Source organism: Astyanax mexicanus, chromosome 5, assembly GCF_023375975.1.
Source record: "Astyanax mexicanus isolate ESR-SI-001 chromosome 5, AstMex3_surface, whole genome shotgun sequence".
In the NCBI taxonomy this organism is placed as follows: Eukaryota; Metazoa; Chordata; class Actinopteri; order Characiformes; family Acestrorhamphidae; genus Astyanax; species Astyanax mexicanus.
The window spans coordinates 58,072,108-58,092,661 of record NC_064412.1 but is presented as its reverse complement, the minus strand read 5'-3'; the positions used below and the strand labels follow the sequence as shown (position 1 = coordinate 58,092,661).

At 39.9% G+C, this 20,554-nt stretch overlaps 2 protein-coding genes and 1 long non-coding RNA gene across 3 annotated transcripts in view; 1 reads left to right on the top strand and 2 right to left on the bottom strand.

The window, feature by feature from the left end:
* Nucleotides 1–20,149, bottom strand: part of LOC125802290 (uncharacterized) — a 41,435-nt gene extending 21,286 nt beyond the window's left edge. Inside the window, exon 1 of the long non-coding RNA XR_007439325.1 lies at nucleotides 19,858–20,149. This is a non-coding gene — a long non-coding RNA (uncharacterized LOC125802290). The remainder of the gene's footprint in view (nucleotides 1–19,857) is intronic.
* Nucleotides 5,758–14,819, bottom strand: pigu (phosphatidylinositol glycan anchor biosynthesis, class U). The gene is made up of 12 exons (XM_022675289.2): nucleotides 14,667–14,819; nucleotides 13,451–13,515; nucleotides 13,289–13,348; nucleotides 12,295–12,357; nucleotides 11,807–11,916; nucleotides 11,133–11,233; nucleotides 10,769–10,866; nucleotides 10,277–10,431; nucleotides 9,942–10,085; nucleotides 9,271–9,395; nucleotides 8,741–8,883; nucleotides 5,758–7,139 (listed from the first exon to the last, which is right to left on the bottom strand). The coding sequence occupies exons 1-12, from the start codon at nucleotides 14,794–14,796 to the stop codon at nucleotides 7,026–7,028; spliced, it is 1,308 nt and encodes a 435-aa protein (XP_022531010.1). The 5' UTR covers nucleotides 14,797–14,819; the 3' UTR covers nucleotides 5,758–7,025.
* Nucleotides 15,054–18,891, top strand: si:dkey-6e2.2 (uncharacterized). Its single transcript, XM_007258495.4, has 4 exons — nucleotides 15,054–15,281; nucleotides 16,756–17,040; nucleotides 17,122–17,197; nucleotides 17,391–18,891. The coding sequence occupies exons 1-4, from the start codon at nucleotides 15,239–15,241 to the stop codon at nucleotides 17,701–17,703; spliced, it is 717 nt and encodes a 238-aa protein (XP_007258557.3). The 5' UTR covers nucleotides 15,054–15,238; the 3' UTR covers nucleotides 17,704–18,891.
* Nucleotides 20,150–20,554: the final 405 nt, after the last annotated feature.

Below are 20,554 nucleotides of genomic sequence, written 5' to 3'. Positions count from 1 at the left end.
CACTTCTCCTTAACCCTCAGGACAGAACCAATCAGAACACTCGGGCCCTCCAGCTGATCACGCAATTCAGACTGAGCTGAGAGTTCCTGCTGACGATCTGCGGAAAAACGTGCTGAGAGACAATTATAAAGATTAATTCATTCAATTAAATTAATACAATTCTCCTCTGACCAAAAAAACAACCTTTTAAATTAATCCTGAATGATTATCACGTTACTGTGTTAGCTTGTGCTAAATGGCAAAACACAAACAAGCTAGTTCATGCTTAACTGTGAAAGAAACACAAAACTCATGATTTGAAAAGTACAGATCCCTCCCTCAAACAAAGTCTGCTGGCTAATTCTGTTGTGTACTGTCTAAGGTTCTTATCAGCAGACCAAAATGGCATTCAACTGATCTAGTGGGCGGGGCTCTGTTGGGGGTTGACAGGTAAGAGGGTGGAGCCAGGGTGGTTCCTTATTGTGACGTCATAAGGGATGAGCTTTCAGCTCATAGAAGCTTATATGATTCCTGAATCCAATTCATTTGAAATTTGCTTATAGTGTTTATAATGTTTTTAGGGGCAAAGAGTTGCAAGTGGAAATATAAAATCACACAAAAAGTGATTTTTTGCATAAAAAGTCCTGTTTAAAATTTCTCTTTCTAATTAAAAAAGTGAGAAAAAGAGAAAGTTTACACTGAAATTAACAGGACTGTTTCCTGCTTAGCTCTGTAGATTTAAAATTATGATGCTATATATATATATATATATATATATATATATATATATATATGTATAGCGGTATGTAAGCTTTAATTAGTATATGTTAATTACTGCACAGTATATTAGCCTTGTTATTCCAGAACTGAGATGCTAATTGTAGGAATATAAACGTGTATATTATATTTTAGCTACTTCAGGACTAAACTCCAGACGCTGATCATGTTGTGTCTGATTCAGTTCAGTAAATAAAGTAGATTTTTTACCAAACGATTTCTTTAATCGTAAATAAGAAACAAAACTAAATCTGTTTCCTCGATCCTCTGTATAAATGATCTACAGGTTATTAAAGATCTGGGTTTATAAGAGCTGACGGGAAAAGGTCTTCAGCGGTCGGTGCACTGCAGTAACCTTCAGTGTGTTAAACACGGTTCCACACCGCTCACCTACACCTGTAACACTGCTCTACACCTGTAACAATGTTCCACACCTGTAACACTGCTCTACACCTGTAACAATGTTCCACACCTGTAACACTGCTCTACACCTGTAACAATGTTCCACACCTGTAACACTGCTCTACACCTGTAACACTGCTCTACACCTGTAACACTGCTCTACACCTGTAACAATGTTCCACACCTGTAACACTGCTCTACACCTGTAACACTGCTCTACACCTGTAACACTGCTCTACACCTGTAACACTGCTCTACACCTGTAACAATGTTCCACACCTGTAACACTGCTCTACACCTGTAACACTGCTCTACACCTGTAACACTGCTCTACACCTGTAACAATGTTCCACACCTGTAACACTGCTCTACACCTGTAACAATGTTCCACACCTGTAACACTGCTCTACACCTGTAACACTGCTCTACACCTGTAACAATGTTCCACACCTGTAACACTGCTCTACACCTGTAACAATGTTCCACACCTGTAACACTGCTCTACACCTGTAACACTGCTCTACACCTGTAACACTGCTCTACACCTGTAACACTGCTCTACACCTGTAACAATGTTCCACACCTGTAACACTGCTCTACACCTGTAACACTGCTCTACACCTGTAACACTGCTCTACACCTGTAACAATGTTCCACACCTGTAACACTGCTCTACACCTGTAACACTGCTCTACACCTGTAACACTGATCTACACCTGTAACAATGTTCCACACCTGTAACACTGCTCTACACCTGTAACACTGCTCTACACCTGTAACACTGCTCTACACCTGTAACACTGATCTACACCTGTAACAATGTTCCACACCTGTAACACTGCTCTACACCTGTAACAATGTTCCACACCTGTAACACTGCTCTACACCTGTAACACTGCTCTACACCTGTAACAATGTTCCACACCTGTAACACTGCTCTACACCTGTAACACTGCTCTACACCTGTTAATGTGAGCTAATAATTAGCTCAGACTCACCTGTTTGGGTTTTTCTCCGATTCTTCAGTAATCCTGTATAACTAATGATTTATTAATGATCACACAACATACAGCAATAAAATAACATACAGTAATAAACAGCTCTGGGAAAAATAAGAGAAAACATGAGATTCTTAATCAGTTTCTCTGATTTTGCTATTTATAGGTTTATGTTTTTTTAGCCTTCAGACCTCAAATAATGCAAAGAAAACAAGTTCATATTATAACATATTAATAACCCTGGTTTTTATTCACAGTTTTTTTTATGCATCATGTTCTCCTCCTCAAAGAAACTCAATATGAACAATAAAAAGACAAATAAATACATAAAATTCAGTTAATTCAATAAATTCCTATTTTTTTTATTTAAGGTGTGCCTAAACTTTATATATACAGTAGTAACTGGTGGAGAATATACATTTTATAGTATTTTAAAACTACATCAGTGCTGCTGCTGCAGGACTCTGGTGCTGAATAGTGGGTTATAAACTCTTTACCTGTTAGCATTATTAGCCTTCAGGACTGCAATGCTAATTATTAGGGTGTAAAGCTGTGTTTAAGCTCAGATGTCAGAATTTCCCAGTATCATGTATGAACATGTTAACTAGAACTGAACACTCCCAGAGTCTCAACAGCAGTAAAAGTAGTATTTTACTGTTTACTATCATTTCTATCTATCAGTGTCTCATTAAATCAGTTCTAACCCAGGACTCCTCTACTGCTGTTTATCTGTAGACCTGATTCTTTCCTGTTTTCTTACCTTTTCCTGTCTTTCTTACCTGTAAAATACTGCAATAACTCATTATTATCACCTGCTATCTCTAACTATGATAACCTGGGATAATCATATCAACGCTACCTGAACGTTTAACTTTGTGCACAGTAAACTCGGGAGTTACGTCATTCCCAGATCCGATATCCGAGGTAAAGAAACGCCAGCGTCTGTTAGCTTTATACACTAATGAATAGAATAAAACTAAAAACTAAGAGTAAGAATAAGTTTGTCTTAAGGATTAATTATCCCTGGCTCTGTGAACATGTACAGTGGTGTTTAAAGGTTTGTGAACCCTTTAGAATTTTCTATATTTCTGCATAAATATGATTTAAAACATCCTCAAATTTCCTCAAAGTCCTAAAAGTAGATAAAGAGAACCCAGTTAATCAAACGAGACAAAAATATAATACTTACTCATTTATTTATTGAGGAAAATGATCCAGTACATATTTGTGAGGATGTTTGTGAATCTCTAGGATCAGCAGTTCATTTAAAGGTGAAATTAGAATCTGCTCTTCACACGTTTGTGGAAGTTTGTGTATCATAGAACAACAAATGAGATTTCTGATGAGCTCAGAAAAGAGAAGGTGGGTCACGCAGCAGGACAATGACCCTAATCACACAAGTCCATCTACCAACACCTCAGAGCTGAAGCTTTTCTGTAGGAGGAATACGTTAAAGTTCCTCCAGACTGGAGTTCAGGACTGATCTACAGATACCAGAAACACATAGTTCAGTTATTACTGTAAAACAGGGGAAATCACAGCAGATACTGAAAACAAAGATTCACATACTTTTACTCTTAGAAATATTTAATATTGGACATATTTCAATAACAACTCAACAAACAGATGAGTAAGTAAAATATTTCTGTCTGCTTTGTTTAACTGGGGTCTCTTTTATCTACTTTTAGGATTTGTGTGAAAATCAAGATCATATTTATATATATTAAATATAGAAAACATTAAAAATATAGAGCTTTTAGAGCCTCAGATTCAGTTCTGTTCACCACTATAGTGAACAATTCTGATACACTGAACCAGTTACTGAATTACACTGAATGTTTTGGGTCGTCTAGGAATTATAATAATTAAGTGACCCCTCCCTCAGAGTTGAGTTACTAAAGCTAATCTCATTGTTAATCTGAACACCTGTGAAGGGTGGGGGTGTTTAGTCTGGGAGAGTGACGAGTGGGGTGGTGTTTGGTGAGGGAGAGTAATGGGTGGGGTTGGGGGGTGGTGTTTAGTGAAGAACAGGCTGTTCGGCTCATTTGTTGCTTTGTGTAGCCTCCCAACCTTTGACTAACAAATACACTTTCCATTATCAGCCACACGCCTTCCCTCCACCATAACTCACTATAATCACCATTTACACAAACCCTGCTCTGCTGAGAAACACCTTAAAAAACTATACTTAAATTACACTGAATTAGGTCTGTACTTCAGTTATAATGTTATTTTGGAACAACAAATTTGTACCTAATTACTACTTGCTAATAATTAAAATGATCTAAATTTGCATTAACTTTATACTGAATTATATTTAATAAGTATATTTGTGTAGGCTGTCCAACTGAACATAAAATGTAGATAAAACATTAAATTAATTTTGAGGAGTGTAGTTATAGATCAGTTTTCTTCATGCATCTTGGCATCATGTTCTCCTCCACCAGTCTTACACACTGCTTTTGGATAACTTTATGCTGCTTTACTCCTGGTGTAAAAATTCAAGCAGTTCAGTTTGGTGGTTTGATGGTTTGTGATCATCCATCTTCCTCTTGATTATATTCCAGAGGATTTTGGTAAACTTAACGAAAATCATTTAAAGTAATTTTGTTTTAAAGCTATATATGTATATTGTTCTCAGGGTGTTGGAGTGTATCAGGGTCAGTGGGGTGTATAAACAGCTCTATATAGAGATAAAATCAGCTGTTGTTTTAAACATATCAGCAGCTCAGGCTTCTTTCAGGGCTATATGTAGATAATTATTAGAGGGATCTGGAACAACACTGCAGTTTATACACATCCCTCAGAGTCCCGAGATCAGAACCGGGTTATAATGTGGGTCAGATCTGAGTTTATAATGGAGATCAGAGGTTGTGTATCAGGATGATTAACTTCCTTTATGAGCAGGTTAAGTCTGTTCAGGGCAGCGGACTTTGGAGTTCATAATCTTAAACAGGCGCAGGATCGCAGGTGTGTGTGTGTGTGTGTGTGTGTGTGAAGAGGAAGGCCAAAAACAAAAACACACACACACACACACACACACTGCAGCGGAATTTTCCACCACTTTGTTTGTTCCGGATCAGAACTCGTAACTCCAGCTCAGCACAAACCCAACTTTTACATCAACAATAAACAGAATAGTAAATAAAATAACATTGCTGTTCCCGTAAATGAGCTGCTGGAGCTCCTTCACAGCGTCAACCAGCAGCTCAGTTTCCTCTGCTGAGAAGAGTTTGTTGAACACGTCCAGGTAGCTGCACCGTTACAATAGCAATCCGCCAAAGTCAGAGCTCACCTGATCTACTCTTAAAGAGAATGATGAGCAAGAGACACTCTGATTGGTTTATTTCACGCTACACCCAAAATTGTTTCAAAACCACACCCATGATTAATTAAGAGAATTAGAACATGCCTTATGTTTTGTGTTTCGAGCTGCACAAGGTGTACTTTTCCTGTTGTTACGACAGCAAAGACGCACTGACACAGTTGATGGCTCACATAATCAGAACAGGGGAGCCTTAAATCTTTGTGCACGATAATGCATTCATCACTTTCTTCCCTTTATGTTCACAAAATGAGATGAGAATTTTAACACAGTATCTGAAAGTGGTTCATCTTTAATATTTATTCCCACATTATGAATTATAAATGCATAGAACATAAGAAACAAATACATATATATGGCAAGCAATTCCAAACGTTAGAATATTAGTTTAACAGTATAATCCAGTGTGTTCAGGTTCTCTGGTCTGTATTAATGTTAAACAGGGGGTCAGACTGCGGTTGCCAGTTATGCAGCAGGATTTTGCTGTATTTAGTGATTATAAGTGTGATATTGAACACTGGGCCGGCGGGGCTCTAGCTCTAATCCTCACACTGATCCCATCCTGCTGCACTTTAAAATTAGCCCAAACACCTGGCCAGTCAATAACCCTCACTCACACACTCACACACTCACACACTCACACACTCACACACTCACACCTGATCTCCTCAGCGTGATTTTGATCGTGAATACTGATTTATAGCACTTTAACATATTTAACTAATGTATTTAACACACTGTACCGTCTTAAAACTGCAGATCAAAAACTGTATAAAAACTCATTCAGATTTATAAATCTCCTCTTTTCCAGTTACAACAAATCATATTAGTGCATAATATATCAATTAATCAATAAATAAAAAAATACAGTGCATTTTAAACTGGACGACAGGAACAAAAAGAGGCAGATTTAGGCCGTTCACATTCCTGATAAACAAAATTAACAACAAAAAAAGAATAAACCGTTCAAACTTTTGGTGACCAAAAAATAAAATAAAATAAAAGTGATTTTAAAGCATTAAACTCCGTGACCTTCACATGACCAGACAGACGGTCACGTGCAGACTCCTCCTCCTATCAGCAGGCTGTCTGCATCAGAGAGTTCACTGTATTGTACATTCACTGAGCGCCACCTGCTGGTCGAGCGTGGAACTGCGCCTCAGGTCAAAAAGACACACTTTATTATTTTTAGTATTTTTCATTCCTGCAAAAAAAAAAAGCTTAAAAAAGACAATCTGTTCATCTGCACTGTAAACAGTTCACCCACTTCCTCTTCCTCCTCCTCCTCCTCTAAACTACAGCGGATGGAGAAAGGCGTTGTATTGTTCCTCAGAGACTCAGAGTTTGTCTCAGATCATCTCCAGCTCTGAACTCGTCCCTCAGAGAGAGGGAGCCGCCTCTCCGCCGGAGGGAGGAGAGAAGAGAGAAGGAATAAAGACGGATAGAGGAGAACGGGGGGCAGAGGGAGGGTGAAGAAAAGGTAAAAGGGGTTAGTGAACGAGGGAGAAGAAGGAGGAGAGGAGGATTGATCCAGGTGCTGAAGGTCATTTTAACACCAGCGTGGCCTCGCTCCCGTCCTTCCTCCTCAGATACAGACCCTGAGTCAGGTGATGCTCCCGCCGCAGGTACGCATAGAAATAATCTGAAACAAGGAGGATCTAACACACACACACACACACACAATACACACACACTTTTATATACTGTCATTTCATAGCACAGCTGAAAATCTATACTGATATAATAATAATAATAATATATAATATTGTTCGCTGCTAGAAGCTGCAGAGCACAGTGTTAATCAACTGTGAAACATTACTACACTACAGAAACACTGCAAAATTTAACAGCACTATCAGGTGTTCTCTACACACCACTGATACTCCCTCACACACACACACACACTCTCCCTACACTGCTCACACTCTCCGGTGGTGCTGCAGAGCTGCACTGAGACACAGAGGAGAACAGTGTGATGATCTCACTACTGACCTGATCTTACTGGTGAACCCAATACAAGCTCATAAATAATAAACTGCAGCTCTGGTGTCACTGTTTTCCACCAACACACCGACCTACTGACCTACCTCTCTCTCCTCTACACCAGCCCAGCACCTCAATACAGAGCTTCACTACAGAGCTTCACTACAGAGCTTCACTACAGAGCTTCACTACAGCCCAGCACCTCACCACAGAGCTTCACTACAGAGCTTCACTACAGCCCAGCACCTCACCACAGAGCTTCACTACAGCCCAGCACCTCACCACAGAGCTTCACTACAGCCCAGCACCTCACCACAGAGCTTCACTACAGAGCTTCACTACAGAGCTTCACTACAGCCCATAAACCTCACTACAGAGCTTCACTACAGCCCAGCGCCTCACCACAGAGCTTCACCACAGAGCTTCACTACAGCCCAGCACCTCACCACAGAGCTTCACTACAGAGCTTCACTACAGAGCTTCACTACAGCCCAGCACCTCACCACAGAGCTTCACTACAGAGCTTCACTACAGAGCTTCACTACAGAGCAGCACCTCACCACAGAGCTTCACTACAGCCCAGCACCTCACCACAGACCTTCACTACAGAGCTTCACTACAGCCCAGCACCTCACCACAGAGCTTCACTACAGAGCTTCACTACAGAGCTTCACCACAGAGCTTCACCACAGAGCTTCACTACAGAGCTTCACCACAGAGCTTCACTACAGAGCTTCACTACAGAGCTTCACTACAGCTGTAGACTGATATTCTGTTGTGTGAGGAGCTCTGATGTCTGTGCTTTACTCTCACTCAATAAACCACTTCCTGTTGAGCAGGTAAATGAGGAGGAGAGGAAGTGATGTCAGAGACGAGAGAAGGGAAATAAACACACTGCAGATCTGTGGAGTAACCGGGTCACTCAGCACCGTCAACACGTCTGTTTCTCAAGTATTTTGCATCAGTTTTATCTGCTGAAAACATGTTTAAAATGAAAGTAACACACCTGTTCCCTGTAAAGAATAATCTGTGTCTGATTTGAGTGTAAATGATTATATTTGGGGTGATTATATGTTAAAGATTCTCCTTTATTTCATTTACAGTGTTTTAGCCCTTAAACCCCTGATCCTGAATCAGATACTTTAAAATATCTGTTACCTGCATGTGATATATGATTTTTATATGATATTTATATGATTTTTATATGATATTTAGATGATATTTGTTGGGTTTTCTGTATATTAAAGTGATGAGGGAGAGAGCAGCGAGTAGATACCTGTCCCACGTTGAACAGCAGCGTGATGGCGTAGTAAAAGTTGGAGTTGGCGCTGCCGGCGTAGATCCACAGATGCCAGAGAACAGGAAACAGAGCCGAGCACGCCAACAGCACACACGACACCAGAAATATATTCCTCAAAACTGCAGGAGAAACACAGCTCCAATTAAACACAGACACAAATACAAAATCCACACAGAAAATCTACTGATTTATTTTATATTTATACTTACTAAAGCAATTTCAGCTCATAACTGAGATAATTCCAATAAATAATGACTACATTATCTATATTATCTCCCGATATCCTAATACACAGATCATCTTACAGATAAAATTTATATTTCTCATTCGGTCACATTATTAGATTATTCTACTTAAAAAAAGGTAACAGCAGAATTAAGATACGTCCTCTTACTTCACATCTATTTTGCTTATTTTATTAAATAGAGCAGGTAATGCAGCTCATATCATAAAATAATGCAGATCAATTAGCAAATTTTAGGAATCATCATAGTTTAGCTCCTCACATCTGTAGAGATGACTCCACGCCGGGAGGAAGGCCATGTACAGGGCGATGTCTCCCACAGTGGGGTAGGATTTAAAGATGGAGATGATGGCGATCTGCATGAAGATGAGGAACACCGGGTGCTCCCTGCAGCGCGCACACACACACACACACACACACACACACACACACACACACACACACACACAAACACACACACAAACACACACACACACACACACACACACACACACACACACACACACACACAGATACAGATACAGATCTGAGATCAGATAAACCGCTGTTCATCGTGATCACATATTTACAATCACCAATCAGAAACAGAAAAAGAGTAAAAGTAGTTGAAATATTGAAAATAAGCACCAATTGTTTTTTTTTTTTGACCTTTTGGTTCTTTGTAGTACTGAGACATTTCAGTCGGTGCCTTTAGGTATCAAATTTCATAACCCAGCCCCTATTGATAAACTCTCTAGATATGGGGTATGGAAGTGGGACTTGGGGAATGAAGATGGGCAAAGTTCTAGTTAGAAAATACTGCCTGAAGCTCTGCTGTCAGTCATTAGACATGTTTCCGTAATATCTGATGATACATCCTAATGATTGAATGAGTTTCTACAAAAATCTAAATCCTTATTAATTCTTTAACAGTATTTACTAATACAGACTTACTTCAGTTTGATGGAGAGAGGGATGGTGTAGAAGAAGACGTTGATCTGGAAAACGCAGATGAAGAAGAAACGGAAGTGTTCGAACATCTCAGCAAAAAAATACCAGAACAGCCCGATGTTCGGAGTGAGATCCGGTACTGAGAGACTGTGGAGCGCACACACACACACACACACACACAGTTAAACAATAGAAAGAATAGAACAATGAAATATAGGGACAGGTAAATAAGAGCGCAAAATGAAAAGTGTGTACGCAACACTGGTTCAGTTCAGCGTTCACTACAGATATAAACGTGTTCCGTTCTGCTGTTTTACCAGAATCACAGGAAAACGTACATGAATCCATAAACAGAGGGGATGAAATCCCAGGAGCCGAGCAGAAAGAAGGAGAGGCAGATGATGACCAGCAGACTTCCCACAAACATGAAGCCGTACTGCAGAGTAAACAACCAGAAACTGCTCCTGCAGGGATTCACCGGGATATACAGCCTCTGAGAGAGAGAGAGAGAGAGAGAGAGACAGAGACAGAGAGAGAGAGAGAGACAGAGAGAGACAGAGAGAGAGAGAGAGAGACAGAGAGAGACAGAGAGAGACAAAGAGAGAGAGAGACAGAGAGAGAGAGGCTCTTCACACAAATCATCAACATAAACAATAATGTGAACAATTGCTATTTATTATTATTGTTAATTTTCATCAAGTACAGTGTAAAAGTGGATTGATATTTGCTGTATTATTTCTAAAGGCTGTGTTGAGTTTGAGGAAGTGTGAGCTGATCATCACTGTACTGTAGATCTGGTGCTACAGGTGAGTGATACAGCTGCTGCTCACCTGTAAGAGGAAGAGGAGGGCGGGGGCGAAGAGGGTGAGGGGGTAGACGCTCTGATACGTCGCCAAGGCCAAGAAAATTGCACTCAGCAGCGCACTCCCTAAAACACAGCAAACACTGATCAAACACAAATATCTGTGTTACAGCACAGCTATACACTACCTGCTCCATACAGACTGATCTAAATCTGATATAAATCACCTGTACTCATACAGAATCCAGCACTAACATACTAATATAATATACTACTAATATACTAACTATAGTAATATACTAACTAACTAATATAAAACCCACAGTAAAAAATCCTACAGCTACAGGTGTGGAAATAAACACTGAGAAGATAAGCAGGTGTGTATTACTCACCTTTTATAGTAGAGAGGATGAAGAGAGCTATAACTGCATTATTCAGCCCACAGGTCGACTTCGCCACACAGGACAGAATCGTAAACGGATTCAACAGGTAACTGTAGAGCAGAAAGAGAGATATTACTGAAGAGGACAGAATACAGTACTGATATCTACAACCTGACTCAGGTTTAAAGGAGATCTATCTTTAATCTTAAGTTTCCCCAGTATCCCCAAATACAGCACTTTTAGCTGAATCTCCAAACAGGTTTATAATGTTAGTGATAGGAGCATAGAGTTACCCATATAAGGAAATCACTATTTTTACACCATAAACTCAAACTCAAAGTAGCTCCAAACTTCATTTGTAGAAGTCTGAGGGCTCGTGTTAAAATAAGCCATGTGGGCAGAAATTCGAGCTGATAGACGTTCACATATAGTGCACCTTATATTCCGAAAAATACGGCAGTTATCTAACTAATTCCATGCAGATGCATTTATTTATATCATGCCAGATATTAAACTGCAGGACTTAAATAATCTAATAGCTGATGTTCATGTTGTAGCTGAATGTGTTTAACGCTACTGCATGAAGTTTAGATTTTAAATTATGCTAATTCTACGTCTTATTCTGCGAGTTTATTGGCTGATGAACCCAGAGTTTACAGTGCTTGAGAGAAGTCACAACTCACAACGTCGCCACTTTGAGAGGGATGTAGAACATCTCTTTAGGGGAGCGCATGAGCTCCAGACAGTCGGGTGGGTATCTGTTGGCCTCCAGAGCGTATTTCTGTTTCCTAAACTACAATAAAACACAAGCAGGTTAAATTCACCCCTCAGTAAAGACAGATTACCTTCAATTACCTGTTTAATCAGCAGATACACTTCATTAATAGAACAGATCAGTCTAAATCACAGTAACATGCTGAACACTGAGACAAATTTAATTCATAATTCTAGACCACCTAAAGTATATGAACATCTGTATATTTATTATGCTCGTTAGAGGTGTGAGGAGATGAGGCATGATATTGAGGACTGCAGAGAGAGTTTCTGCAGTACAGAGAGATGAACTCCGCTCTGATCTGTGTGAGGATGTACAGTGAGGACTGATATAAACAGTGTAAATGTAAAACTGAACAGTGTCTCACTGATGAAGACGAGTCCTCCTCTTACTCACCACATTCCTGTTGTAGTTCTGAACAGCCAGATACAGCGCCACCGCCGTGATTCCATCTGCTATCTGCAGAGAGAGAGGATTAACACAGAGCTGTGACTCAGACCAGATCACGCCTGATTCAGATACTCTCTCTTCCTCTTCATCATCTGTCTGTTACAGCCAACACTGCTCTCGCGCTACAGCAGGACTCTCTCTCATGGGAACGCGAGTGTGTTACATACACACACAACATAGAAACACACACGCAAGGTCGCGCTGAAACTCGCTTTACATCAGGGACTCCCAATCAGGAAAACATCAACTTTAATTCTGTTTTCTTCTTCTAATTTTACCAAATTTTCACACAGCAGCACAAACCCAACTTTTACATCAACAATAAACAGAATAGTAAATAAAATAACATTGCTGTTCCCGTAAATGAGCTGCTGGAGCTCCTTCACAGCGTCAACCAGCAGCTCAGTTTTACTCTGCTGAGAAGAGTTTGTTGAACACGTCCAGGTAGCTGCACCGTTACAATAGCAATCCACCAAAGACAGAGCTCACCTGATCTACTCTTAAAGAGAATGATGAAGAAGAGACGCTCTGATTGGTTTATTATTTCACGTTACGCCCAAAATTATAATAAACTCACACCCATGATTAATTAAGAGAATTAGTACAGCCTTTTGTGTGTTTCAACTTGAGCAAGGTGTACTTTTCCCGTTGTTACGATAGCAAAGACACACTGACACCACGCCCTACATCAAGCTGCATGGTACACGGTTGGACTATGGATGACTAAAATTGAGCCCATTGTATTCATACCTATACACACAAGCACAGCTAGTATAATATGGAGGATAGAGGAAAAGAGAAGAGTGTGACAGGGATGGGATTTATTTCACTTTCTTGCAGAAGATTTACAATAAATTGAAAATTATACATATTTACTATAAACACAGACAGGGATATAAAGAGAATGAGACGTAATCAATATAAGACTTCAAATACTCACCATAAACACAATCTCTGCATAGTCCACAACAAAATGAAAGAGGTATATGATGAGGGGCGTCTAAAACAAGGGAGAAACACAGACACACACTAATCTCTAATATCTGCAGTAAGCAGTGATTTAATAAATCAGATCACACGTCTCTGAAACTACAGAACTCACTTCATGAAACACGTCTCCTGAGTACGGCGAGACTCCGAGGTCCAGCAGCGCCAGGCCTTCCACCACTGAGGAACACACACACACACACACACACACACTGTTTTAATACTGGAGATCTGCAGAACTCAGTATTCATATTCTTTTACTGTTTAGATCAAACTGATTGACTAGATTTGCTCCTGACCAGCACAGGGTATAATTCCAGTTGTGTGTAAGGGTTTATATTAGATAAGAGTATAATAAAATGCTGTGACATGATAAGAAGAATAAACTAAAATAGAAAATGATCAAAATAATGTGATGCTGTGATTGTATATATATAAAATAAAAATAAGAGAGCACTTTAAAACGATGAGTTTCTTTGATGTTACCAAATTGAAAACCTCTAGAATATAATCAAGAGGAAGATGCACCAGGAGTAAAGCAGCATAAAGTTATCCAAAAGCAGTGTGTAAGACTGGTGGAGGAGAACATGATGCCAAGGTGCATGAAAAAAACTGTGATTAAAAACCATCAGGATTATTCCACCAAATATGAACTTGTTTTCTTTGCATTATTTGAGGTCTGAAAGCTCTGCATCTTTTTTGTTATTTCAGTCATTTCTCATTTTCTGTAAATAAATGCTCTAAATGAGAATATTTTTATTTGTAATTTGGGAGAAATGTTGTCTGTAGTTTATTGAATAAAACAACAATGTTCATTTTACTCAAACATAAACCTATAAATAGCAAAATCAGAGAAACTGATTCAGAAACGGAAGTGCTCTCTTCATTTTTTACAGAGCTTTATGTATGTATAACATTAGATTAGCTAATTTAAAGCTATAGCTATATATATAAACTGTTGTCATTTTATATGTGTTTAAATATGCACTATTCCTATCACTGAATGATAAAACATTGTTTATTAATTGTAATAACACTAGTAGTTAACTGATAGCAGCTAGTTAGCTTAGCCTCGCTCCTGACAGGAGGTGGGGAACCCAGGTCCAGAAAGTAAAAATCCAGCCCCGGGTTTTGTACCCACTGCCAGGTCGCCTCTGCTGCGGGAGCCGCTCAGGCAGTTGGTATAAAACCCTGGGATGGAGTTTTACTTTCTGGACCTGGGTTCTCCACCTCTACTCCTGATCCATTAGAGCTGCATTAGCAACATTAGCTACATCCACAATATCCCCGCACCGCTGCGGCCCCGAGCCCCGCAGCGCCCCGCAGCCCACCTCTCTTCCACGCGCTGAGCGGCGACACGACCTCCACCCGCTCCGAGATCAGCTCCGCCAGGCTGGAGCGGAATAAAACCGCCCGAACCGTCACCGCCAGAACCAGAACAAGCGTTAAGGGAGCGGCCATCTTCACTGAGGAGACGCGCTAGCCGCCCTCACGGCGCGGGGTGCATTGTGGGAGGTGTAGTTTTTAGAGTAGCGGTTTTGCAAAGGCTCCCTGGTTCGGGTGAACCCGTAGGAAACTACAACTCCTAAAAAAACGCTTTTAAAAATCACCCCCCTTACTTCCCGTGACGACGCCGGAGTCGGCTTCTTTATTCGCCAGCTTCTTTAACCGAACTCCCCGTTCCACCTTAAAAATCCCAGCAGTTCCGTTCAGAACGCGCGCAGCAGTTCTAATGTACCCGCAGCGGTTAGAATGGAAAAGCTGCAGAATTTAAGGTGGACTGGAGAGTTCGATTAAGAAGCTGGCGGACAAGAAGCCAACTTCACCCTCGGCTTTTGTCGCGTGGATTCAACCTCCTAAAAAACATTAATCACCGCGATAAAATAATCATTTAGCGATCTTTATGTCTTCACTGAAATTAAAGCTCAACCGAAACCGATTAGGAGGTGAGCGCGCTTTTTTACACCACCAAAAACTGATGTTAGCCTAGTATTGATTTTAGTCTGCTAGGAGTGATTCTTACCGTAAACAGCGCCGCGTTTTATCCCGAGATAATTAAACAGGAGGATCAGCGGCCTAATTCGTATAAGATACAGAGTATTAAATCATTTTATGGCTCAAATTTTGCATGCATTTTTATTTTAATACTGATTTTAGGCTTTATTTCCAGTTTTTAGTGCAGAATGATAAAAACAGAGCTGCTGTTTTCTATTAGGCCACAGGAGCGCCTGTGTGTTTATATATAAAAACAGACTGATAATAAAAGAGCAGAGGCTGCTGGGAGTCTGTCTGTCTGTTCTGCTGCTAAAATTATGTATTTTTAGTTAGAATAGTAAAGCAGCTAAGCTCTGTTTTAGAGCTAGAGTTGTGTTTTTGTGATTTTGTGTTTTTAATCTGATTAAAGAGCTGATCTGTTACAAATATGCAGTTTTTAAATTTAATATAAGGGCCAGGGATGAGATATGTGTTCCATATTTAAAAAAATGTCCTATATTATTTAAAAAGTGAGGATAAACAGGCGAATCTCATGCATATATCGCATAGTTGTTTATGGTAATATATAATGTTTCTGATTTAATGAGAATATGGGTAAAATGAGATTTTTAGTTAAGCAGGAGGCTTATTCTGCTTAGATATTAAGTTTTAAATCCTTTTAAAATCCTTTTATGGCTCAAATGTTGCATGATGTAGTGCACTTTTTGTATTGGTGTTTCCATGTTTTTTTAGTAAATGCATGTTTTTTCTTTTTTTTAGTTTACTACATAATTTTTTCACACAAACCTTACAATGTATCACAATTTTTGTTGAATGCACCTTTTTTACATTGACTCCCATTGAAAGTGATGAAGGTTTCATTTCTGTCCTGTAAAATTGCTGTATTGTAGATACAAGATAAAACCCACTGCTGAGCAAAAAGAACATTGTTCTGTTACATCTGGTGTAAAAGTAACCTTTCAGAAAAAGAGCATCATACTACAGTAAAACATGGGGGTGGTAGTGTGATGATCTGGAGCTGCTTTGCTGTGTCAGGACCTGGGAGACTTGCTGTGATAAATGGAACCTGAATAAGAATCTCCGTCCATCTGTTCTTGACCTCAAGCTGAAGTGAACTTGGGTTCTGCAGCAGGACAATGACCCAAAACTCTCCAGCAGGTTCAGCTCTGATTGGCTGAGGCAAAACCGAGTGAAGACTTTGGAGTGGCCGAGTTAAAGTCCTGTAATTACTTTCATGTGAATGGGTGTGGCTGATCAGCTGTAGATTGAGTAGGCAGGGTTAAAGTGCAGTTATTGATTAGTGTATTTATGTATTGATTAGTGCATTTATGTATTGATCAGTGTTTTATTTATGTATTGATTAGTGTATTTATGTATTGATTAGTGTATTTATGTATTGATCAGTGTTTTTTCCCGGTCCTGTAGTTGATCTGTACGAAGCTCCGATGAGGCCGCGGAAGCCGAACTGGTCGACGGAGCAGAAGCTGCTGCTGGTGCAGCTGGTGAAGGCCCGGCGGATGGACCTGCTGACCGGCCGGCACTCCTGCCGCGAGATCGCCACCAACCGGCGGTGGGCGTGGGACGAGATCGCCGAGGAGATCTCCACCGCCCACCCGGACGTCCCGCGCACCGGGAAAGAGTGCGAGAGGCACTGGTTCGTGGAGCTCGCTAAAGCTAAAGAGGCTATGCTAACCCATCCGTCACCCACAGGTGAGCTAAGCCCATCCCCCTCCACCTGATTATCTGATTATCCTGTTTATTAATCAGTTTATTATTGATTATTGACTGCAGATCACGTCAGCCCCGTTACCAAGGTCGTGCTGGATATTCTCAAAATACAGAGAAAGGAGGCGGAGCTTAAAGACAGGTAAACTTTCATTATCATATTTACACGCATTTATTTCTTTATCTAAAGAGATTTATTTTTACTTTTTTACGTTTTGTTTCCATTTTAAAACTTTTTTACTTTAAAATATTTTATTTCGTTTTATCATTTCTGTTTAATGAATTTAGTCTGTCTGTCTGTCTGTCTGTCTGTCTGTCTGTCTGTGTGTTTTTAGATTAGAGGAGGAGAGCAGCGTGATCTTCGAGGAGGATCAGGTGGAGGTGAAGTACATCCCCTCTCCGGTTCCTCCAATCATGAACATCGAGCTTCCTGTCAATCATATAAACCACGATATCGTCAGACACGAGATTCCTCCTGTGAGTCCTCCTCGCTCCCCCTCCCCCTCCCCCTCCGCCTCCGCCTCCGGCGAGAAGACGGATCTGGAGATGGCGGTTCTGCGGCGTCAGGAACGGGTTCTCCAGCTACAGGAGGAATATTACTCCCTCAAAATCAAACACCTGAAAGCCCGGATGCTGATGGATCTTTGATGTGAGAGAAGATCCGCGCGGAAACTGACTCTTATTGCCTTAATAAACACTAGAACTCCGGTTTAGAACCTTTAGAACCTTCAGGACTGAAACTGCTGAACCAAAAGACGCCGAGCAGAACCTCCGCTTCCTCCTGAACCTTCAGCCCGAGGACCCGTGGTGAACTCCAGTGTTCAGAGTGTGATATGACACCTTTTCACCAGTAGATGGCAAGGTGGAACTTTATACTCTCAGTAGTGACTCTGTTTGAAGATTAGAGGAGAAATCTGATCAGAGGTGGTTTCAGGTGATCAGACCAGATTTCTCTGATTAAATAGAAATAAAAGTAGCATTTCTGAAGTTAAAACTAGCTCCAGATGTAGATTTATCTCATTAAAACGTTCAGATTCAAAGCTTTAGCTGGGAGGAACGATACGCTGGTGAGTGAAAACATCTTAAATTTAGTGTAAATATCAATATCAATTTCTTTTTATAATTATTTAACTTATTTCTACTAGTTTTAAACGTTTGTATTCAGTGAAATTTATCTTATTCTGTTTTTTTCAGCATTTGTAGCAGCATTGTGTCTTAAACAAGTCAAGAGACTTTTATAGAATAGAATAAGATAATTAATGTAGATATGAGTAGAAATAGGTCATTTAATAACTAGAAATAAGTAAAAGTATCTTCATGTTATTTTATGATATATATGTTGAACATATTGACTGGATTTAATATGATTTCTCACCAAATGAACTCACAGCCCAGTTTTCAGTTCAGCCAATCAGCCATAATATTATAACCACCTGCTGAGTGTTGTTTAGGTTGTTTAAGATCTGTAAGTGATATAAAGTCCAAAAGGATCAAACGCCTCCATCCGGTCGGTACTGAGCAGTGCATTCTGGGAAAACTCCACAGGACCTGTCTGATGTTCTGGAGATGTTCTGACCTCGTCTGCTTTCCATTACATGTTTGTTTCTTGTTAAATTTACGGACTGTCCACTTCCTGCCTGATGCTGCAGATCCAGTATCATATCAGATCATCAGGACTTTTATTATGACAGTATTGTTCTGATTATATTTGATCGACTGTTTAAACAGGTTGTTTCAGCCCTGCTGATTCTTCAGTGCATGTTCACAGTGTTTAAAAATGAAATGAAATGATTTAAATGAATGAACATGACGAATAAACAACATTAGCAGTCAGAAGTTTGGACACATTTGCTTAAGTATCAGGTTTTTATAATAAATGCTTGACAAATATAAACAGTCCATGTTGCAACTGCGTAAGGCGTATCATTATGCCTATTGCTATCTTACACCCCGTCAACAGTCTATTTTCCCTCCTTCCTCCTGTCTGGTTTAAACAGCAGCAGATCTTCTGAATATATCTACACTGATGGGCGTGGTGTTCTGGAAATGAGGTGTGTTCAGGTACATTTCTGGAGTTTTATCTTGTTTATCTTGGTTACATTATGATCAGGAGATTGTTTGTTCGAATCCTGATCGAATTGCCCTCAGCTGCCAGAGCCCTGAGAGAGCACAGTTTTGTTCTCGCTCTCTCTGGGTGGGTACAGTACAGTAGATGGCACTCTCTCTTTCTCCTCATCACTCCTAGGGTGATGTGAATCAGCACAAGGCTGCATCTGTGAGCTGATGTATCAGAACCGAGTCGCTAAACTACTAAACTACTAAAACTGCATTACTGTACTCACTCCTCGATGCTCGACTTCCTCTCAGCATTAAAAACTACAAATGTTCTGAACTGTACCGCTGCAGCTCTGTGACTAAAATTACACCCCGCTCTCAGCTCTCCACCAGCAGCAGAAAAAAGAGAAAGTTCCTCAGAGTTTACAGTGGGAGGCGAGTGTCACAGAGGAAATGTCAGTCTTAATGTGAATGATTTTCTGCAAAGCTCTGGAGGCCGTGCTGAGTGAGATTACACTTAACTCCTACCTCCTGAGGTGGGCTGCTCGCTTCAGGCCTGGCAGGAAGACTCTTTCTGTTTTTAGCTCCAGTTCTGTCCTTAACTAACAGCAAGATCCCCCGATTCCCTTCTGCTGGAGTTCAGTAAACTACAGTATATACAATATATATATACATATATACAGCTCTGGAAACAAATAAGAGAGCACTTAAAATGATGAGTTTCTTTGATTTTACCAAATTGAAAACCTCTGGAATATAATCAAGAGGAAGATGGATGATCACAAACCATCAAACCACCAAACTGAACTGCTTGAATTTTTGCACCAGGAGTAAAGCAGCATAAAGTTATCCAAAAGCAGTGTGTAAGACTGGTGGAGGAGAACATGATGCCAAGATGCATAAAAAAATAAACTGTGATTAAAAACCAACCAGGATTATTCCACCAAATATTGATTATTTCTGAACTCTTAAAACTTTATGAATATGAACTTGTTTTCTTTGCATTATTTGAGGTCTGAAAGCTCTGCATCTTTTTTGTTATTTCAGTCATTTCTCATTTTTTGCAAATAAATACTCAAATACTATAATAAATAACAATATTTTTATTTGGAATTTGGGAGAAATGTCTGTAGTTTATAGAAAATAGAAAAAAATACTTTAAGAAGAAATGAAGATCAGTCAATCCGGAAAATAAGAGTTTTAAGAACTTTGAAAGTATTTAACACAAAACACTATGAAAAACATTATAATGATGAAACTGGCATTCATCAGGGCCAGCTCAGGAAAGGATAGAAGAGCGAGAGTTTCCTCTGTTGTACAGAATAAGTCATCAGAGTTTTCAGCCTCAGAAACCACAAGTTAACAAACAGCTCCTCAGATAAGAGTATCTAAATACTTCACAGTGTATTTTGGTTTGTTTAACACTGTTTTTAAGTTACTACAT